The sequence below is a fragment of the Mastomys coucha genome, unplaced genomic scaffold (assembly GCF_008632895.1).
Source record: "Mastomys coucha isolate ucsf_1 unplaced genomic scaffold, UCSF_Mcou_1 pScaffold20, whole genome shotgun sequence".
In the NCBI taxonomy this organism is placed as follows: domain Eukaryota; kingdom Metazoa; phylum Chordata; class Mammalia; order Rodentia; family Muridae; genus Mastomys; species Mastomys coucha.
The window spans coordinates 27,794,520-27,816,985 of NW_022196903.1; the positions used below are offsets into that span (position 1 = coordinate 27,794,520).

A 22,466-nucleotide genomic window follows, 5' to 3' on the forward strand; every position below is an offset into this window, starting at 1 on the left:
CCCCCCCCCCCCCCAATGACTAATTTAACCTTTTTCACTTCTGGACTAGGTTTCCAGGAAGAAAACCAAAAGGAAGAAAACCAGAAATTTAATGAGAAGAGAAAATACCTTTTAAATACTAGCATTGCCCTTAACTTCTTTTCCTCACTCCCCTCCCCTCTCAAATAAGGTCAACCAGTTTTCCAGGATCAAGTCTCTGCTCACTCTTCAAGTGATGATGTTGAACTGCCTGCCTTTTCGGTTTGGGCCATGTGTTCTGCTTGCCTGCATGTATGTGCACCAAGTGTATGCCTGGTGCCTGTAGAGGTCAGAAGAGGGTGTCAGATCCCTTGGTACTTAATGATCCTTGGTTATTAACGGTTATAAGCCACTGTGGATACTGGGAACTGAACCTGAGTCTTCTGCAAGAGCAATAGATGCTATCAACATTTGAGTTGTCTCTCTAAGCCTCCAGTTGTCTATTGCTTTGAGCTCATGGCTTGTGTGTACTCATCATCTACAGTACCATGGTGCTCATGTGGTGGTCAGAAGACAACTAGCAAGAAATGAGTCCTTGCTCTTCATCCACTATGTGGATCCTGGGGATCTAACTCAGGTTCTTGGGCTTGGCAGCAACTGTGTTTACCCACCATCTTGAGGGATACTGAGACATATTTTGGGTTGGTCTGCCTCCATATAAATCCCCAGAATGCCTTGAAAATCACGACGGAGACAAAACCAGTCTGGAATAGTACCAAGCTGCAAACAGCCCAACACCTACCCCATGATCCTAGCTGCACGCCAGGGCTGGCTGCTCCTTCCCCAAGGTCAAATTATATACCAAAGAGCTAAATAAAAAAATTTCATTATCTGAATGTAGGAAGACATTCTCTATGGAACACTGGCTAACCTGCAGCAGGCAATCGACCTGCCCTACCTGTGCCCTCTTAGTGTATTCAATTGAAAAAGTTTCCTTTTGTTTTTTATTAAAGAAAAACCTAGTATTGTCATACAGAAATAACATAAATTAATCTACAATGTTAGCTCATTTAATACATTTGGTTGTATTCAAGTTACACACATAAATAAAAGACTGGTTATCCAGAAAAATCAGAGCTGAACATGTACTATGAATTTGCTCCCAACATATTTTCCTTATGGCACGTAGAATTTGGTTTACAAATTCTTAGGGTATCAATTCAGAAATATGGTATCTGGGCACATAAACAGGTTAACATACTCCATTTCCACAGGATAAGAAGCCAGGCCCCTTCTTTTCCAACAGCCCAATTCCCCCCAGATAGCATCTCATGAACCAAATCTTTCTTAAACTCTTTTCCCAGACTTTGAATCAAACTGTATCCTGTTCCATTCATACAAGCCCTTGAACTCAGAAAATATGACACAATATGTGCTTCTATGATTGGATTTTAACATAGGAATACAATAGTTATTAATGATAAATAAATTACAATGACTTTATATTAATAGAATTGTATCTGTGTCTTCAGTTGAGGCAAGTTTCCTTTTAAATAGACTAATTGGCCCAAAGCCCCAGCACTAAGAGGGGCATCCTAGTCATATGACCCTGTGCATGTAGAGAGAAATGTTGATTCTGTCAGGTTTTTTGGTTGTGGCTATGGCTGTGGATGTATGGCACGTAGGGGTAAAGGTTTGGATTAGGCGGGATGGTGACTGGAATTGTAACACATACAATACATACATGCCCAACATATGTGACAGAAAATTCTGGCAACAACAAGCAATCAAAATTGTATGATTCTTATGCAGTGAATCATGGGGGTGCCAAGAATAGGTGACAGATTAAAAACACTTCTCAGTAGGTAAAAATTTTGGTTGCACTTACATATCCTATCAACTCTGTCTTTGAAAATACGAATTTAAGCCCCTTCAAAGTCTAAGGCCAGCGTTCCTTTACACCCTCTGTGCCATTTGAGCTCTAGTTTCTAGCATTTGAGTTCCTCATGGAAAGCAGTTCTCCTCCCTGTTTGCTTCAGAACATGTCAAAGAGAGAAGAAACAGTCTAGGCCAGACACTTCCAGACGGCCCTCTCCTTTAGTGTTTTCCTTGCACCTTCATGCTAATATTAAAACTTTTAGGCCACTTCTTATATTCTAATATAAAAAACCATTTGGCGTGCATGAGGTACAGTAATCAAAACTGTTCTTGAGCAAATATCTAAGAGTCTGGGGGTTGGAGACTGGAACTTAACTCTAGAACTTTCAGTGCAAATAAATTAGCACCTCAAAGGGACTTTTGGTGACATTCTTTCTCCCAAGCAAAGCTGCCTTTGAATACCTTTAAACAAGAGATCTACGTTATAGGGGAAGATGAGCCAATGGGGACAGATGTCAGAATTTACTAGTAGACAAGAACTCCCAAGATACAGCACAGATGAAATTGGTCTTCTGGCAAAAATCCAGTATCTCAAACTTATAGCTTCAAAAATAAATAACCCAAACCAGCAATCCCCACCATTAAATTCAAACCTTCACCTATCTAAGTATCAACAGAACATTGGTTTCTGCTTTTATGAACTAACCAGGATGGCTGAAGGACTCAACTTCTCCTTCACTTTAGCATCTTTTGTGTTGGCGAAACACCCATCCCACTGTGAGAAGAAATGTGAATGAAGGCAGCACCAAATGAGCTGGGATAGAGGTGTTATGTGACTCAGCAAGGCCCGCTGCAGAAAACAGTAGCATCTGGGGTGCAGATTGCAGAGTAACGATGCTGTGCCCATGTGCTGGCACCCAGCTTTGACCGCTTCATCTTGCTCAAGAGCTCTGCTGGGGAAACAAAGGTGAGAGACACTGACCTCCTGCTCACAGCTTGCACAAGCAAGGGACATGAGATGGATCAGAAAGCGGTCCCTTTTCCTCTTCTCCTTGCCAGCACACCCCTTTCCCAGACCTGATGGGTTCCTAGCTGGGGGCTCAGGAGATAGCAGGCTGAGCAGGCTTCTGCCATATGAAGTGTTGTGTCTGAACATGTCGACCATAATTGGTAATTCATTTTTTATCCTGAAAGCAGAGAACAGGTGTAGGCTAACTTCAAACTCCTAGTCATAAACCTTGTTGAATGCATCTCTCACACAGCAGCTTTGCTGAGATCCATGCTAATAGCAGGCTGGTGGTCTTCAGAGTCTCCATGCAAAGATCTGCCTCACAAAGAAACATTTGTGTAGTTACCGAAGCACAAGAGAAAAAAAATGAGAAAAAAAAATTCCAACACACAACAGCAGCCCCCAGTCTTTCTTGTGTAAATACTGTAATTAGCAAATAGCTGATTTCTTTGTGCTTGTAAGAACCCCACAAAGCACAGTGAACATAGTAAAAAAGGAGTTCCAGTGCTTTTTATTCAGAGAATAAAGCCAGATATATCACCACACAGAATTCTTTGCCAGCTTCATCCAGAAACACTAGCTGAGGTGACTTGTGAATCGGAGCCAAGAGCAAAATCTCGCCTTAATGAGCACATCTATCAGTTTCCAGGGGATGCAGCTGATTACCAGTGCTGGGACACACACTCACACAGAATGGGAGTCTAACTGCAGGCCAATAAAAAGAAGACAAACAAAGTAACTCAAAGCAGCCATGTGAGCAAGTGGAGGATGGTGGGGATGCTTGGCGGTCCTGTAACATGGGAGCATGTGTGTTTTTCTGTCAACATGTAGGGAAGGGCCAAGATGAGAGCTTTTACACGTTTTCAAGCATTCTGCCAGGCCTCAGTAAGGATAATGAACAAACTGCTGCCTGGAATTATCTCAGTGCTGCTCACAGTACGAATGTTTTATTTACAAGGACTGGTTTCAAATCCCCCTTAAGAGGAAGAAGTCAGTGTCCCTATTTGAAGGTGACAAGGTACCCGAAGACTCCATCAGGAAACTCCTAGAGTTGACAGACACTGGCAGGTGACAAAAATCAACACACCCAATGATATCAGTAGCCCTCCTAGACACCGAAGACAGGACAGAAATGAGAGACCTGAGTCTACTCACAATAGCCTGAAGAAACAAGCCAGCACAGGCATGCCTTTGAATACACCTGATCAAGGAATTGAACAACCTATACAACAGGAACTAAACCTCTGACAAAAGAACTGAAGACACCAGCAAAGGGAAAGACATCCCAAGAACATGGATTGGTAGCATAAATATGAAAATAGCCATCTTACTCTTCATAGTAATCTAAAGATTCAAAGTTATCCCCACCAAAATTACAATGTAATTCATCACAGAAATTGAAAAAAAAAAAAGAAAGAAAAAAACCAAACCCTTAAAGTCCATACAGAAGTACAAAAGACCACAGATAGCCCAAACAATTCTGAACAACAAAAAAACTGTTGGCGGTAGCACCATTCCTGGTATCAAGTTATCCTACAGGACTGTCACTGTACTGAGACAAAACAGACACACCGATTGATCAAGTAGCACTGCAGACCTAGATATTTGTGCATACAATAGCTATATGGATTTTGACAGATGCCAAAAATACACATCAGAGAAAAGACAGAATCTTTAAAACGGGAAAACTAGATATATGCATGTAGACAAATGAAAAAAGACCCCCCATAGCCCCAAATCAATTCCAAATCAAACACCTAACTTCTAGAAAATAAGAAGTAGGGTACACACTTCAGGATATAAGCTCTGGTAAGGTCTTTCTGAACAGAACTCTGGCTACCCAGGACATACAGCAGCAATCGATACCTTCAGAATGCTGAAGCTTCCGTACTGTGAAGGAAACCTATGCCTGAGAAGGGAGTCTACAGACCAGGGGAAAGCGCTTTCAGGTTACATCTTATACAGGACTAGTGTCTTAAAAGTACTAGAAACCAAACCATCAAGGAAATGACCTAGAGCTGACAGACACTTTGAGGAGAGTGGCAGGTGACAGTCCATACACCCATATCAGTAACCCTCCTAGAAACCAAAGACAAGACAGAGAGATAAGAGAGATGATCCTATTCACAATAGCCTAAAAAACAAAACAAAACAAAACAGATATCAGAAGTGGGCTATAAAATCAAACTAGCTCTTAGAAGAAATATAAATAATGAAGAAATATTTTAAAAATAAAAAGGTGCTCACCATCCTTAGCTACCAAAAAAATGCAAACTAAAATGACTTTTAGATTTTCTTACCCCAATCAGAATGGCTAAGATTAAGAAAACAAAAGGGGCTAGGCAGTGGTAGCACACGCCTTTAATGCCAGCACTTGGGAGGCAGAGGCAGGCAGATTTCTGAGTTTGAGGCCAGCCTGGTCTACAGAGTGAGTTCCAGGACAGCAAGGGCTACACAGAGAAACCCTGTCTCAGAAAAAACAAAACAAAACAGAAAACAAACAAACAAAAAAGAAAACAAAACAAAAGAGGGCTGGAGAGAGATTGCTCAGTGGTTAAGAGCACTGGCTACTCTTCCAGAGGACCTGGGTAAAATTCCAGCAACCACAAACCAGCTTACAAGCTTCTGCAACTCCAGTTCCAGGGGATCTGACATCCTCATAGCGACATATGTACATGCAGGCAAAACACCAGTGCACATTTAATAAGAATAAATAAATCATTAAAAAAGAAAACAAAAGACAAGAAATGCTGGTGAAAATATAAGGAACAGCAAAGCCTTGTGTACTATTGGTAGGAATGAAAACTGGTACAACCACTGTGAAAATCAGGTTCCTCAGAAAACTAGAAATACAACCCAACCACCCCTCTCCTGAGCATATATATCCAAAGGATTCTATTTCCTACTATACAGACACAAGTTCACCTCATGTTTCTAACGTTGCTGTTCACAATAGCTAGAATATGGATAGAGACTAGATATTCATCATGTGAGGAATAAATATTAATAATGGTATCCATTTACACAATGGGATTTTAAACAGCTGTGAAGAAATTTGAAATTTGTAGTTAAATGTGTAGAACTGAAAATACCATATTGAGGAAGGTAACTCAAGACTCATAGAGATAAGCATCGCTATGTTCTTATTCATACATAGAACTCAGTGTTGAATCTTTAGATTTGTGTGTTTAATATGGCATACCTCTTGAATTTAAAAAACTAGAATGAGAATATACTCCCTGGTTCTGTATGTCAACTTGATACAAGCTAGGAGAGAAAGAAGCCTCAGTTGAGGAAATGTGTCCATAAGATCCAGCTACAAGGCATTTTTTCCATTAATGATCAATGGAGGAGGGTTCAGTTCATGGTGGGTGGTGCTATCCCTGGGACAGTAGTCCTGGGTTCTATAAGCAAGCAGGATGTGCAAGCACTGTGAAGCAAGCCAGTAAGCAGCACTCTTCCATGGCCTCTGCATGAGTTCCTGGACTCCCGGTTCCTGCCCTGTTTGAGTTCCTGCCCTGACTTTCTTCAGTGAACACCACTGTGGAAGTATAAGCAGAATAAACCCATTCCTCCCCAACCTGCTTTTGGTCACGGTGTTTTTTTTTGTTTTTGTTTTTTAAGATTAATTTATTATTATATGTAAGTACACTGTAGCTGTCTTCAGACACCCCAGAAGAGGGCATCAGATCTCATTACATATGGTTGTGAGCCACCATGTGGTTGCTGGGATTTGAACTCAGGACCTTCAGAAGAGCAGTTGGTGCTCTTATCCACTGAGCCATCCCTCCAGCCCCAGGTCACGGTGTTTTGTCACAGCAACAGTAACCCTTACTAAGACAGAGACTGCTGGTTGAGGGTGGAAAGGAAGATCTTAGAAGAGAAGGAATGGTAGAACCCAAGTGCTATGAAGTAGGGAAAGGGAAAAAATGGGAAGAAGGCTTAGGTGGGGAAAGGGATGGAATGTAGGGTGGAAGGGATAGGGAAGGTTAACTAACACTAAGAATGTCTGAAATGCCATATGGAAATCTACTATTCTATAAGGTTCATAAACACATACACATACCCTACACAAAGGATAACACTCTTTCCAGAAACAATAGTTTGCCAGCTATGAGTTACCTCCCCTTGAGCTGGTCAGAGTGTCCCAGAGGACCCTAAAACAATACACTGAGCCACTGCTCTTGTTTGCCCATCAGACTTGATGGTAATACTGTATTGCTAAAGAGACCATAATTGAGAAATCAAATTGGTACAGACCAGGAAGCTTCCCCATTGCTGTCTTGTTTTCATAGTCCCAGAAGGGACTATGTAGGCTGCTGTGGGGAATAAAGTCATCAACTTCCTTTCTTTCTTATCCACCTGTGTACCCTGCGAAATATAGTAATGACCACTGTGATAAGACATGCCCACAGCTAACAATAGTGGCATGAATGTTAGGGGCATAACTGACCACTTAATGACTGGACTTAAGACATGTTCCACAGGAGGAAACAAATGCTTGGAGCTGTAAATTTGGCTAAGAACCCATGGTCTTGGGGACCAGGGGGTTCACAGGTCCTTACTATTATTTTGCTAAACGGAAATAGTTTTGAATTGCTCTCTAAATCTGTTATTTTTATGACTATAGATAAATGCTGCTCTCAGACCACATTAGTTTTCTTTCTTCCTTTCTCTCTCTTTCTCTTTTTCTCTCTTTCTTTCTTTCTTTCTTTCTTTCTTTCTTTCTTTCTTTCTTTCTTTCTTTCTTTCTTTTCTTCCTTCCTTCCTTTCTTTCTTTCCTTTTTTACATGCAATAGATGGAAGGTAACACAGAGACTCACAATTGATCAGAGTGCAGAAAACAGGAGACATCTACACCTCCCCCTCCTGCTCCAAGACTATTGCAGAAGAGGGGTTGAAATACTGGGCAGTGGTGGCACACACCTTTAATCCCAGCACTTGGGAGGCAGAGTCAGGTGGATTTCTGAATTCAAGGCCAGCCTGGTCTACAGGGTAGTTCCAGGACAGCCAGGGCTACACAGAGAAACCCTGTCTCAAAAAACAACAAAACAAAACAAAAAACAAAAGAAAAGAGTCAGAGAGCCAGGAGGACAGAAGCATGACAATGTCTTCTGGGTATGACAAGGCTCCTGCACTCATGACCTCCCAGCAGCTATGGCTGCCTATATCAGATCAAATGAGTCAATATGTCAGTGTGGAGGAGCTCACAAGCCCCTGCCCTGAGTTGAGTAGCTACTGACAGTTGATGGCTTCTGGGAAAAGGAAAATCAGTTTCCTTAAGGGATGACCATACTTTAGTGAGTATATGTTGTTATACCCATGGGAACTACAAACTGGACTTGGAAAGCTCTTATCTATCTATCTATCTATCTATCTATCTATCTATCTATCTATCTATCTATCTATCTATCTATTGACATTTAAATAGAAAACCTAAAATTGGAAAGGGTGGGGAGGTACTGGTGGGTCCAAAAGAAGTTGAGGCTGAGTATGATCAAAATACATTGCATGGGATTGTCAAAAAAAAAAAAAAATCCCTTCATCAAAATAACCAGACCTATAGATAAGCTCTCTAACAAATGGCAGTAAACACACACACACATCACCACCACCACTACCACCACCACCATCACCTTCACCACTACTTCCACCTCTATTACCACCACCACCACCACTACCACCGCCACCGCCACCACCTCCACCACCGCCACCACCTCCACCATCGCCACCACCTCCACCGCCACCATCACCACCACCACCACCACCATATAACAGCAGCCTTTGTTCTTTCTTATATAAATAGTATTATTGGTAAACTTCCCTGTATCCAGAGTATAACAGGCAAATGTTATAAGGGGTTGGTGGGGAGAAAGACAGAAAGAAGGCAGATATGGATAAGCTGTTTCTGTTTCTAGAGTAAAGAAACACAACAAAACAGCATCCCTGAGGTGAGGTAAGGGGGTGGGGGGTAAGAGGCTTGAATCCCAATAAATCCGATTACTGGTAGAAGAGCCAGGGTGTAACTCCTACATAACAACTCGGTGGACTTAAGCCATCTTAGGACCCCTTAGAAGGTCTATTTGTGTGTTCCTTTCCAATCAAGTCTCCTGTCCTCACCAACCATTTTCAGATTTCTACCAGTCTAATTTTATTGTTGAACTTTGTATAAATGGAACCAACCATACACAGCAGTAAAAAATTGTTTCAGAGATTCACCCAGTGATCACATGATCTAACAACCCTGTTCTTCCTTCTGGCTTTAGATTACTATGAATGAACCACCGTGCTATAGACAGGCTTGTAAGACTTTTTGTGGATTTGTGCTTTTACTCCTCCAAGAAATGGATTACAGAGTAAGTGCAGTTTAAATTGATAAGAAACCAACTGCCATAGTTTTCTCAAGTGGTTGTACCATCCCACCCCACCCTCCAGCAAGGCCCTGAGAACTCTGTTTTCACTGACATCCATGGACAACACGATTTTCACCATTTCAGACAGGTTTAATTTGCATTTTCCTGGCAACTAATGAAGGCCAACTCCTTTTCTTGTGCTAAGTGGCCTTTCCTACATCTTCCCTTGAAGTGTCTGTTTAAAAAACTTTTCCCTGTTTTAGGAAATTCCCTTAAGCAGAACTCCTGAATTTGGATCTGGCTTATCAACTTTCATATTTTTCTTACTTGCTATGAAAAAGTAAAAGAACCAAGATAGACAGATGCCATCCAGGTGGGCAGGTTTGGTTATTACGTATTCAAATGGTTAAGAATATCTGCTTAGTTATAATCATCCTGAATGTTTGTTTAGGGTTCAAGTTTTGAACATGGTTTTCACTCATGCACAGCAGAGGCGGCTGTTACATCTACAGCTTACTTGTCTAAAAGCAGCTTAGAACTAACAGACAAACCCTGCAGTAATAAGACACAGACAAACCTCATAATATAGCTACCTGGACAGGATCAGACATCTCAAAACTTGTCACTTTTATGGGAAGATGACTTCTCTAATACATTTTTTAATCACAAAAACTTAAGATGGTTAACTATGCAAACTTGATATACTGGCACAATTTAAAACCTGTCTTCCAGAAATGTTCCTGGACATGTTATAATGTGGCAGGTCAGTCAGACAATAATTAACTATAATTGGCCATCCTGCAAGCCTCAATGCTCTCTAAGTGGCACTCAGAGAGCAAAATTATGTTTCCTTATCTTTGAAAGCATCAAAAGAAAACCTAAAGAGATTGTTTTTTACCTGGTGCCTTTATAATCTAAATGAACTGTAGCTAGTAATAAGAGGAAAAACTTAGGAATTACTTTTAAACTATTTATATTATACTATTTAAAACTAAGAGTTATATAGTTAATTGCCCAAATAAGCAAGGACCAATAAACAAATACTCTCAAATTCACCAAGTTCTCACTTAACATACATTGAAAGAAACAAGCTATCACTTTGGCAGAATCTCCATTTATATAACTAACTGGGTACAATTAATATTTCATATAACATGTACAGAATGCTAGATTCTTAATGGATTGTATTGATTATGGAAGAAATTCAATGCTAATGTTTCTGTAGGGGAAAACAGAACAATCTGTTCCTTTACAGGGGAAAGAGATATGAGTTCACAGACTTAGGGTAGCAGTGTGAGGTGAGTGGCTTTGCTCATGCCATACAGTAAAGGCGAGAAGACTCCCAAGGAAAACCAGCAAGTGACTGCCACGTGACAGGTGCTCTGGGCCACAGCTACCTTGGCTGCAGCATCACTTGTGGCTCTTCTACCTATGCTGAAGGGACAGGAGCATTTCCACAGTGGTCCTGACAGACACAGCTGTCCAGAAGTTGCCTGCAGTTTGTATTGCCTTTCATAGGAATGGATAACACCACTTCCTGCCTCTTTCTGTAAGAGAACCACGAGTTTGGTAGAAACACAGTTGGAAATTTAAGTTCCAAGAGATGGATCTTACCTTTTGCTTCTAGTATTTTAAAAAAATTGTGTGTGGATTAAGTAATGAAGATCCGACTCAAGGAACTGAAAACTAAATAATAACCTTTAAACTTCTAACCAGACAGACTTGATCAGCAGAGCTCCAATCCTGGGCCAAGAAGCATAAAATACTGAAGTGCCCCCTGCCCCCAATGTCCAAACATAATCATTTCTAAATGCTCACTATAAAAAAATATTCTCAAACATTGGTGTCTCTCTTCAAAGCTATCGCTCTACTCAGAGGAAAATGAGCAACCCAGAGTGTAGCTTCGGGGCTGGGTCTATTCTTCAAATTCCTGATGGCGTCATCAATAACACACTTGAATGTAACTGGTGTCATATTAGACTTAAAGAAACAAATTAAGGTAATCTTTTCCTATAAAGAAAGAACAACTTCCTTCATTTGAAACTTCTCAGCTTCAGGGCCTAAAATAACAGGGTAACAGGAACAGCTTACATTTTACTGTTGGGAACCAGGAGATAACAAAGACACAGTATGTCATCTGCTGGGACTGAGTATGTTAAACAGCCAAGTCCATGTTCAGCTTTTGCTCTGAGCCACACATAAAAGTCTATTCTTTTAGAAAATATTATTTTCTTATGTGCATGTGTGTGTCTGCTCATATGAGTTCATGTGCACTACATGAGTGCTGGTGTTCTTGCAGGTCATAAGAAGACATGAGGTTTCCTGCAGCTGCAGACAGTTGTGACCGCCTGATATGGGTGCGGGGACCAAACCCAGGCACTCTGCAAGAGCACTATATACTTATTGGTTGAGCCATCTCTCCTGCTCCAAAGTATATTCTTAGGCATAAACATTTCTCTTTAAAAGAATTGAAATTCTCCTCACATTCTATAGGGTACAAAAGTCCTACAGAGGTCAATACAGGGGAGCTTATGTTTAAAAAACAAAACCCACAGATAACCCTGAACTTCTAAAATGGCAATTGTAACCAAGAAGAGCATGTGCAGAGGGCACAGGTATATTTACTTTATCTAGAATTTTGCCTCTTCAATTTCTCTCTTACTGAATAATCAAGATGTTACTTGGCTCCAAGGGCCATAGGGAATTAAATGTCACCACAGCAGCTGCTCTATTTCCTGCTCACAGTCCTGCAAATTAAAGAAGAAAGGAGTGGGGGATGAGGGGAAGTGGTGGAGGCCCAATACAAATGCAGAATTTAATTAGTGAGTAAAAGCCCAAATTCTTGCCTGGAGCCCCATTTTTCCTGGAATATGCACTCTTTCTTCTTGTGTAAACTTTTCATTATGAAGGAGACATCTTTATAACACAATAAATCTAGCTATGATGTAACTGCTGTAACATCACTCCTGCATTAGAACAGGCAGCATGCCCAAATAATGTTGTTTTAATACAATTTGTGTTCGGCAGAAACTAAGTCAACTGGGTCATTTTGAATTTGATCAATGTGAATTAGTGTCTGACTGAGATAAACCATTTGATCATTTCAAAATGATCAATGAGAAACATAGATAAAAGATTTTTCATGTACACTTGGCAGGTTATGTCTGTCCATTCACACAGCACTAACGCAGGCTTTAGGTTGACATCCGTAAGCATGAAGGACAGTGTGTAGGGAACTTGTCAGCGGCAGGCACTAATACTCAGCAATGGCATTATAACTGCCGTCCTTTTGATAAGACAAGTGACTCAATAAGGCAGCTGGAATCCTGTAAAGCTTTCAGAGCTCAATCGCAGGGCACCTAGGACAAGCAGCAAGGTGCCACTGAGCGGCTCAAAGTTCTGAAATCACTTTTAATTAAAAGTTTAGGTGGAAAAGTAAGTAACATAAATTTACTTGACTAAACTTCTAGAAGAGACTTAAGACTATTAATCAGAGCAAACTCTGTACATGCAGTACAATTAGTCCTATTAATCTAATATTTCCAAATTGAAGTCATATAGGCATTTGGGCTTACTGGCTTAGGCATCTACCAGAATTATAAATTTACCCGTCAAAACCTTATTTAATTATTTTACAGCCAATTAAACAGGATCTTTTAAGCACTGTTGCTTACAACTGTCTGTGATCTACACTGTTAGGATAGCAAACAGGAGGAGCGCTTGCTGCTGATACCAGACCCACAAGGCCACACCAATACCCTAGAAGAAACAGTACTGGTCAAATAGATCCCCAAGCCCAAGGACATTTGAGAGTTAAAGGGTTTTTACATCAGTAGATAGTGATACTCACAAAGCCCATTTCATCTGCGAAAATTTTGCAGAGCATTCCACAGATACTCTAAAAACCACCTCAGCTTTATTCTTCCAGGGTAGCTAACTATGAGGCTAGCCCAAGCTTCTTTCGAAGAGCCTAGATTTCTAAGTCAGGTTGATGACTTCATTCAAGGGTAAAAGTGAAGTTTCTCCTGTATGCAGCTGGCTGTTGTTACGGGTATTATGTACAATCTCATACAGTCACATTGCTTTACAATGTTTCACCATTCAAAGAAACTGAGACCAAGCCAAAGAAGCCCTTCCAAAAATACCACTCAAGATCCAAATAATTTTCCATCTCATCCCCCCTTTTATGGAAGGTAGAAATTGTTTACTTTATTATTTTCAGGGCAGCCTGTGAAGGAAATATCAGCCAATTCTAAAGTGCTTTCTATAGCACGGCACTGTCTTTATAGTAGAGCAGTTTGTTTCTTTGGTTTCTTTGGTATGTGCTTTACACTTGCTTGGTCTCGGCTTTAAAAAGTCTATGTGTACAAACACAGGAGCATTCTGCTTCCTATATGCTGATATGAGTGCCAATCTACCAGGGAGAGGAAGTTCTGATGTTGACTGAAAACGGGCCCTGCAGCAGTCACTGCTTCACTGAGACACATCTCTGAGAGCTATAATGCCTTGTCCATGTGTGCTTGGAATCCTGCTTAGACTATGGACTCCCTTTAGTCCTTATTTCTCCTATTGTTATTTCTCCTACTGTTCTGTTAGAGTGCCCTACTACCATCTAGATTTTGTGTATTCCTTTGGCACATAGTTTTATAACTCTAATATAATGATAAAATCTAACATTTATTGACCTTGTATTTTGTGTTAGACTTGCCCTAAGCACCACATGTACAATCTTCTTTGTTCTTTGCAGTACTGAGGATTGAACCCAGGACCACAGGCACACTAGGCAAAGTACTCTATCCTGAGCTACACTCCTAATCTGGTAAATGTAATATTCTAATTAACTAGAAAACAGAAAAGGCTCAATATAGAACACAATTTCCCATCACACTAAGGAACAGGATGCTAACACCTAGTGGTCACAAGCTATGATCTGAAGTTGCTCTCTAGTGCAGACAATAAGCAACAGCCCACACATGTGCAGGAGTAAGTTCTCTTACTACATGTGCAGGAGTGAGTTTTCTTACCACCATGAGACTTGCAGGGATTGAACTTGGGCTGTGAGGGTTGGCAAAAAGTGCCTTTATTTGCTGAGCCATCTCACTGACCACTGGATTTATGTTTCATGGTTAAAAACTTAACACTATTATGGAAAAAAAGTCCCAGAAGAAAAAAATTAAATAGTATGTGTTGTCTTTAAATTCTGTAATTCTCACCAGAACGTGGCAACAATGTTTAGCATACACTGGGGAGGTAGCTCTCTTTACAACAGAACTCTGGGCTTTTGAAAGGGTCTTCATTTGAAAAGCCGATCTTTTCTTTTACGATGCAGCATAGGCCCCACCCATGAGACCACCTGCCCTCCTCACAAACAAGTAGAACACAACAGGGGTGGGTCACACCAGAGTTCTAGGAATGAAAGCCAGGTAGATGAAGTAGGAAAACAGAAGCCCCACTAAATCTAACGTGTCCAAATGGTTTACTGTCCAAACTCTAGCTTGCAGGTTGAGAGCATGAGCTAGTATTTTAACTGGCCCTGGAATGTCTTAGCAGGAGGAGCTGACATCAATGTATTAGTCATCTGCTATCTGAGACAATTTCTACTTTCTTTCCACTTTGAGTGACTTCATGCAAGCCCCATTTTAGGAATATAAGATTGCCTTTAAGATGGCAATTTAAAAAGTATTCACCTCCTGCAGCCAACCAAGGTACATCCTAATCAATCATCTTCCAGCAAACAGAATTAAGTAAAGGACTGAAGAGCCTTCTGTGTTTGCTGCTTAAGTGAGGTTGCTGAGTTCAGGTTCAAGATGGTCAGACAGCTTCAAAAGAAGCTCACAGGTGCGACACCAGGGTCCAGAGAGGAAGCAGCCAGAATCACCCAGCCAGGCAAGATAGCAGTTATGCACTAAAATATAGTACACTGTTTTGAACAGATGGAGGGTCATGATATTTTAAGATGGTCATCTTTTAAGGAGACATGGGACTCTTCTAAGCAATTTTTACTCTTTGAAGCTAGGAAGTCCTTCTTTCTAGTCACATCTCTGAGATGTCCGGCCTAGCAGGCAGTAGCTAGAAAACAACACCACAGGTATAGTAAGAGCTCCTTTCTAAAATATGAATCCTAAAGCCTCTTCAAAGTGTGGATGAAGCCTCCACATTTGTTGGCACTGGAGTTGGGAAAATGGTAGTCTGGGGGAACATTCCACAGACTTTCCTCACTGCTGACAAAACTGAGTTTAGGAAGGATTCCAAACTGCCCTTGGGATTGAGAATTCACTCAAAAAGTCTCAAGAGAACTAAGCTAAAGTCAGTTATGATTCATTGCTAGGAAAGAGTAATAAAAAATTAGCCAAAGAAGGAGATTACACAGGCAGTCTGAAGAGATCTGAATGCAGAGCTGATATTGAGTTACCTGGACAAAGACACGTGACCATCCACTCCCGTACTGCTACGCAGGAGAGCATACCCTAGTACAAAGACTTCCCGAGGTCTCATGGATCACCCTGATATCACATGAGCTCAGGAGCTCACCATAAATAACAATTTCCATTCCACCACAAGAGAGGTTCCAAAGTTTTGGAGGTTATCGCTCAAGGAACCTGATAAAAATCTGGACCAGTTGGTGCTAAGGCAATGCCTAACTTACCAGTTAGTCCAGATCTTAACTGGATTGTACAAATAATATATCGAAATGTAAGAGAATGATGCTACTGGGGTTCTTTTCATAGTTAACCTTATCCTCCAGGCCCACATTTTCTCGTAGAAGTCATGATAACACTCATGTGGTCCATGGGCTCTCTTACTTTCCAGTAGTCAAGGGCAGACCTCACAGCAGTGTGGCTCAGTGGAGCACTTCAAGAGCCATTTTCTCATCCCAAACCAGATGTTTCCTCTAGAAGAATCAACCTATCAGTTTTCTAACCTGCTAAACTCATAATCAAGGTTCTTTTGCCTGTTCTTTTTTTAATTGATTAAGTTTTATTGCATTATAATGAGAAAAGATACATAATTTCAATTTATCTGAATTTGTTAACATTTAAGAACATATTTTAAGTAAACAGAATTACTTCACATTCTTCTTTCTCTTTTGTACCCCAACTCCTCCTGGAAACTCCCTCTTCAATACCTGACATACCTTTCATTTTTTTAAAATTTTGTCATACTCAATATTATAAAATATTGTAACAATAAAAATGAGTATTATAAAAGTTGTTTGATATAAAACAACAATCAATTGAACAGTCTTATGTAGATGCTGGTCTATAGCAATACTGAAAATACATATGTTTTTCTCAATATAAATTTTAAATAACTCCAAACATATTAACTGTATATTTTAAAATAATATATCACTACTAGTTTTTTTAAATGAACATAAATATATGAAGTCTTTTTGTTTGTTTGTTTGTTTTGTTTTTAGTAGAGCTTAAAATCTTGGCTCTTACTGTGGTACAAGCCCAAAATAAGAACAATTTTTAGACATTGGAATTCATTGTAATAAGGCTCTACTTCAATGACCCTCACATCACCAAAGGAGTCATAGATGCAAGCATCACCAACAGAATACAAGAGATAGAAGAGAGAATCTCAGGGGCAGAAGATACCATAGAAAACATTGACACAACAGTCAAAGAAAACACAAAAAAGCAAAAAGCTCCTAACCCAAAACATCCAGGGAATCCAGGACACAATGAGAAGACCAAATCTTTTGCCTGTTCTATCCAAGGAATGAAGGATTCACCTGTGTCATCCTTACCTTCTAACTTATATGCTAAAACTCTAATGCCTACAATGTCAAAGTATGACTGCATTTAGTGTCATTAAAGGGGTAATGAAGGGGTGGTTATGGTGGCACATCTTTAATCTCAGCATACACTTGGGAGAGAGGCAGGTAGATCTACAAAGCTTGATCCATTTTTTTTTTAAAAAAGGATAATTAATGTAGGATAAATAAGGCTCTAGTTTAGTCTGACTACTGTCCTTGTATGTTTTTAAAAGATTAGAGGACTCTCACATAGTGAAGGCACATGAGGACAAAGTGGCCATCTACAGTCCATGAAGGCCTCAGAAAACTCTAACCCTGAATATTAGGTGGGGACTTCATTCTCCAGTACTCTGCAGACCTGGAGCTCATTCCATTAGCCAGTTATTAATTAACATCCAATCTTAACAGTTTGCACCAATCTGCTTACCAGCTGAGAATGCCCACCTAGTCCTTTTGATTCTTGGTTCGTACATGTCCAGCCAAACCTCACACCCATATCAGACGTCCATTCCTACAAAGTCCTGAAGTCAGGGCACTCTTGGGCTCAACCTACTTCCATTTATTCCTTACGAAATGAAGACCCAACCTCAGCCTGGCAGCTGGTGACCTGTGACCTATGCAGCACTATCTCGTGCTAATCTCTTGAGCCATTGATCTTCACTAAAGTTGTCACCCACTAACAAAGCAGGAATATTTTCCTTCTGGACATCTTCCTCTTCCACCTACTCAATAGCTTTCTCCAATCAAAGACAAATGCCACGTTCTTTATGAAGACTCATAGATCACTCTAGTCTGCATTAGTTTCAAACTTAAATTTTACTTATTTTTATAGTGATTATCTTATAATGAGGAAATATTCAGGATGCCAAGTTAAAGGCTTTCAAAGTATGAAAACAAAAGGTTTTTGAAATGTTATTCCATCAGGGGAAAAGATAAACTACAATATCAAAAGCGGAGGTAAGTACAGTACTACTTTTCAATATTAGTTCAACATCCAAACTTCTTGATTTTTTTGTTTTGGAAACAGTATCTTATGTATCCCAGGTTGACTTGGTTTGATGTGATGCCAGGGATAAAACCAAGGGCCTGTTCGCTTGTATGTCCCTAGCCGTTTAAGCTTCCTAGTCTCCTAGAATGAGACCTGTGGCACATACCTATGACCACAGCACTTGTGTGATGGGAGACAAAGGAACTGAAGGACTGCCATGATACCAGGTCTGATCCCTGCCTGGGCCACACAAGACTCTCTGCCTTCAAAGATAAATGGCATTGACTGATTGGTAGAACATGACTCACTGTTGGAGATCTCCTCTCTCCCCTAGTCTTTGTTTTTTTGCTAATGAAGATAGAAAGTTTACATTTATTTAAACACACCTCAAACCATCGTTAAAAAAAAAATCTTACTTGAATCAACATTAAGTAACACAAATGTCCATTACCACACAAATGGCATTGAAGCAGAAACTAATAATTCTACCTTAAGGTTTAATCATTTTATTAAATGCTTATAAACATGTGCAAGGAAGGAGGTCAGAACTCAATGTAATCTCTTAACTGAATCTGTCACAACACCTTTTCTTCTTTACTAATTTGTACTTGTGTTACTAAAAGGGGTTATATAATAGAGTCCTTTACATACTCAGTAAAATATGAGAACCGATGGTAAAGAGAACAGAGAAGGCTATGGGTCATGGGCACTTTGATCTATCAATTACAGAATATTCATTTAGATATCACGAGGATGAATAGATGTAGTAATTTAAAATCACCTGCATAATCAAGGGTAAGGTAAAGTCTATGATTTAAATGTGTTCAAGGTACTTGTGAAGAAATAAAAATAGTTTAAATGTAAGATATCTTGGACCTACCCATCATTTTACTACAAGTGATTGTTTCCCATGATTTAACTAATAGAGGTAGCAATTACAACAACATTCTATGCCATCTACAACTTCAATTGAAAACTCTTACCCTTTCTTTTATTTTCCATTTAGTTCATGAAATGGATTGAGCAGCAACAATCTTTCACCAAATGTTCCCATAAAGCAGACAACATGGCTGTATCTTGCCCACCCAAAAGACTTCCAAGTACTCCCCAGCAGCAAGCAACACAGCCACGCTTTCACCTTGGATCATAGGCCGGGGCAGGGTGAAACTCACTTGAACTTGGCCTCCACCTCTTCAGCAGCTTTCTGATATTCCTCCGTGGTGACTTTGTAGAACTCGGAGCTCTGTGGACAAAGTTGACACGTTTTAACTATGCTAGAAGACAAATGTTCTGAAGACCTACAATTTTAAAAAGCAGAAGCAACTTTGTTGTAGGCACACCAGAAGTAGAGGAATTTGTGGCTTCAAAGGCACAGTACTTAAACACTTGGAAGGCCACTAATATAAATGGCAGTATTGACATTGATACACATAGATAACTGCATGACAGATGTTCACATAACGAAGAATTACTAAGATTACTAAATCTACCTTTTTGTTCATGTTGATTGTTACAAATATTGAGATTCTCAGGATCACCTCCTGAGAAAATATTTTTGAAGTATCCCTTAGCACTACCTTACCTGGTTAACTAGGGCTGTAAAAATCAAAATATTCTTAAGCTCAAAGGACAAAATTCACACACATTCACAGTGATGCAAATGCAGTATTTACTTTACAAAATTTTTTGTTTTCAGTATGGATCTTAGCCAAGCATGCCTTTAATATCAACACTCAAGCGGCAGAGGGGATAGTTCCAGGCAAGCCTGGTCTACATGGCAAGTTCCAGACCTTATTTGAGGGTGGGGAGTGGGGTGGGGTAATCTTTGATAGAACAACAACAACAAAAAGAAGAGTTCTATCACTTTCAAAGGACTAAAAAAATCTCAGCATTTGTAACAATCAACATGAGCAAAAAGGCAGACTTAATAATCTTAGAAAAAAGAGGCTGGACCACAGATGATATGAACCACATAAGCCAAGCTGCAGTGGCAATCCAATGCTTTTTCCAGGACAGTTGGACTAAAAATGTACCATTCTGACTAGCTGCCAGCTGCTCTGAAAGCAGTGTACTAGAGGGGTCGGCCCAAATGACCCATGAGCTCTCAGACTCAATGAAATATCCTACAAAGCACTGGGCAGTGCAGAAGGATGCAACACAATGCAGGGCTCTATTGTGTGCCCTCGCCCTCCAATCACTCAGGTTTCACAGCCACAGCTTGGGTAGTTTATTTTTTAATAAATCATTGTTGGTTGGTAAGAAAATGAAAATGAAAGCCTCCTCACACCAGTGACCTCTTTGCATTTAACAATCTGGGTTGTCCAATGACAGTCACATCCAGGTTTCTAAGATGCAGATAAAATCAATAGGTATGTGATTAGACAGCAGGCTGGGGTGGCTGGAGCCACGGACAGGTCACCATTTGAGATGATGAATGCTCTCTATCAACCGCCAGTCCCCTATGATGCTAACATTTACTATAATCTTATTTGGGCTACGATTTATCTTTCTTGCACCTGATCAATAAAGATGAACAGAACAGTTGTAAGGATCGATTGTAATTTTTTATCATTTTCAAGCACAAAGGTGCATTTCTGACATAAAGACAGTATCCTAAGTGTGCTGCCTTTGCAGCTTAAAAAGTACAATCTGAGTGATCAGCCACACTCTATATGTGGAGAGATGTTAATTCATCAGTAGGTCTAAAGCTATCAAAAAGCCATTTGTCTTCCCGGAGACTGTAGCTTTAGGTAAGCCGCACCTCTCCATATGCTTCACTTGTAAGATTTCCCTGTGTTCTTTTGCACTGTTTGTCTTATGCTTTTCCTGGGAGATTTTTAACAAAGAAGGAGCAACAAAAGCAGCTACCAGTTTCCCACTAATAGTATCAGAACACTGTTCCTAGCTGTCAAATGGTCATTATGTCACTTATACTGGTAACATAATAAAATTCTGATTAATATGTTCCTTTATTGTGAATACTAAAACTTTAACATCTGGACAGGACTGAGTGAGAGTTCTGGTTTTCTGCCTAGCCTGTGAACTTCAGTCAGTCTTTTAACCTTCCCCAACTTCTTCAGTATTTGAAACCTGTAAAATATGGACAATAATTAGCACTAATTGTGCCTAAACAAGCTGTTGAAGAAATCAATGGCGAGAGGACTGTGAAACCTGGTGAGTGGTTTGTAGAGTATGAGAAAAATCTGTATAAAATAACAGGGGCAGGTAGGGACAGGGAGGACTAACGTGTAATTCCACTTTGGGCACAAATCCTAAATAATCAAAAATAGTAAAGTGTTCTAATGAGAATAATGCACAAAAGTGAGAATTTTGCTGCGATACAAATCAGTGGACAGTCCTCCCTTCTGTGATGTGGAAGGCAGGGGGAATGACACTGGGTAGAGTCTATAATAATAAACACAGCAGCTGTGCCATGGTTGCCTCCAAGCTTACTAGAGAAGTCTTACTATAAAGCTGTAGGTATTACTTTGGCTCTACACTTCCACCTCAGTGACTAGCTGCCTGCACTGCACAAATCTTTCTATTGATAAAAAGTACCAAGAAGGTAACACTACATAAGCACTTAAGTATATTTGAGATATATAAGCCATATTTTAATTAATTAAAATATTTACTTATTCAATGAACACTAGATCTAATAACAGTAGATCTAATTTTCAATCTAATATCAAAGAAAACCAATGATAATGGAAGGTAACAGTACAAATGTGGACGCTGTTTCTAAAGTGCAGAAAACATACATCGGCCTCAAAAAAAACATCAAGAATACCCACCATCCATTCAAACCCAAGCACAAATCCTCAATCTATTTGCCATGAGAGAAAGGATGAATACTGGGTATTCTGCTAGAAATGTATACAGCAGAGAAAAGGAGCGAAGTACATATGGAGAAAACTTGAAGCTATGCTGTAGAATATAATTTATGTGGTTTGGAAAAAATGAAAAATAAATTGCAGCCTATCTTCAGTTGGAAGCAATATTGTGTTGGTGCTAAGAAGGGGAGAGAAAGACAGGATACCACAAAAAGGGGACACAAAGGTGTGTAGCTCACAGCTCTGCTCTGTTCCTTAAAATGAGATGAGAGTATGTATTTCACACATATACAAAAACTGCATTGCTCTTTTTTTCTACCCACAAAGGGGCTAATTAAGGATAAATGGTATAATTTGCTAGAACATAAACACATGTTTGAGGAAGGGGTACAGGCTGAGTGGAATTTTAATATATTCTTACAAATTAAGCCACTACATACACTTACTGAACAAATGTGGTTTTTCCATTTATTTGTTTGTTTATTTACTTATTTTTCTGAAAAATTCGAGTCAGATAAAGGGCAGAAAATACCAGGACCTCACATCTCACTGAGAGCATGAGTACAACTTTTACAATAACAAAGCGCTTGTAACTAGTGGTTTTAGTAGCAGATATTAACTAAACCATAGAGGTGTGTGTGTGTGCCTGTAAAGGCTCAGAGATGGATGGTGAGAAATTTCT

At 39.9% G+C, this 22,466-nt stretch overlaps 1 protein-coding gene across 2 annotated transcripts in view; it reads right to left on the reverse strand.

Moving 5' to 3' along the window:
• Window positions 1–22,466, reverse strand: part of Chchd3 (coiled-coil-helix-coiled-coil-helix domain containing 3) — a 276,351-nt gene that overhangs the window by 37,130 nt on the left and 216,755 nt on the right. For both annotated transcript variants that reach the window (XM_031381451.1, XM_031381452.1), the window contains one exon: window positions 19,124–19,194. In XM_031381451.1, coding sequence (XP_031237311.1) covers window positions 19,124–19,194 — 71 coding nt within the window. The remainder of the gene's footprint in view (window positions 1–19,123; window positions 19,195–22,466) is intronic.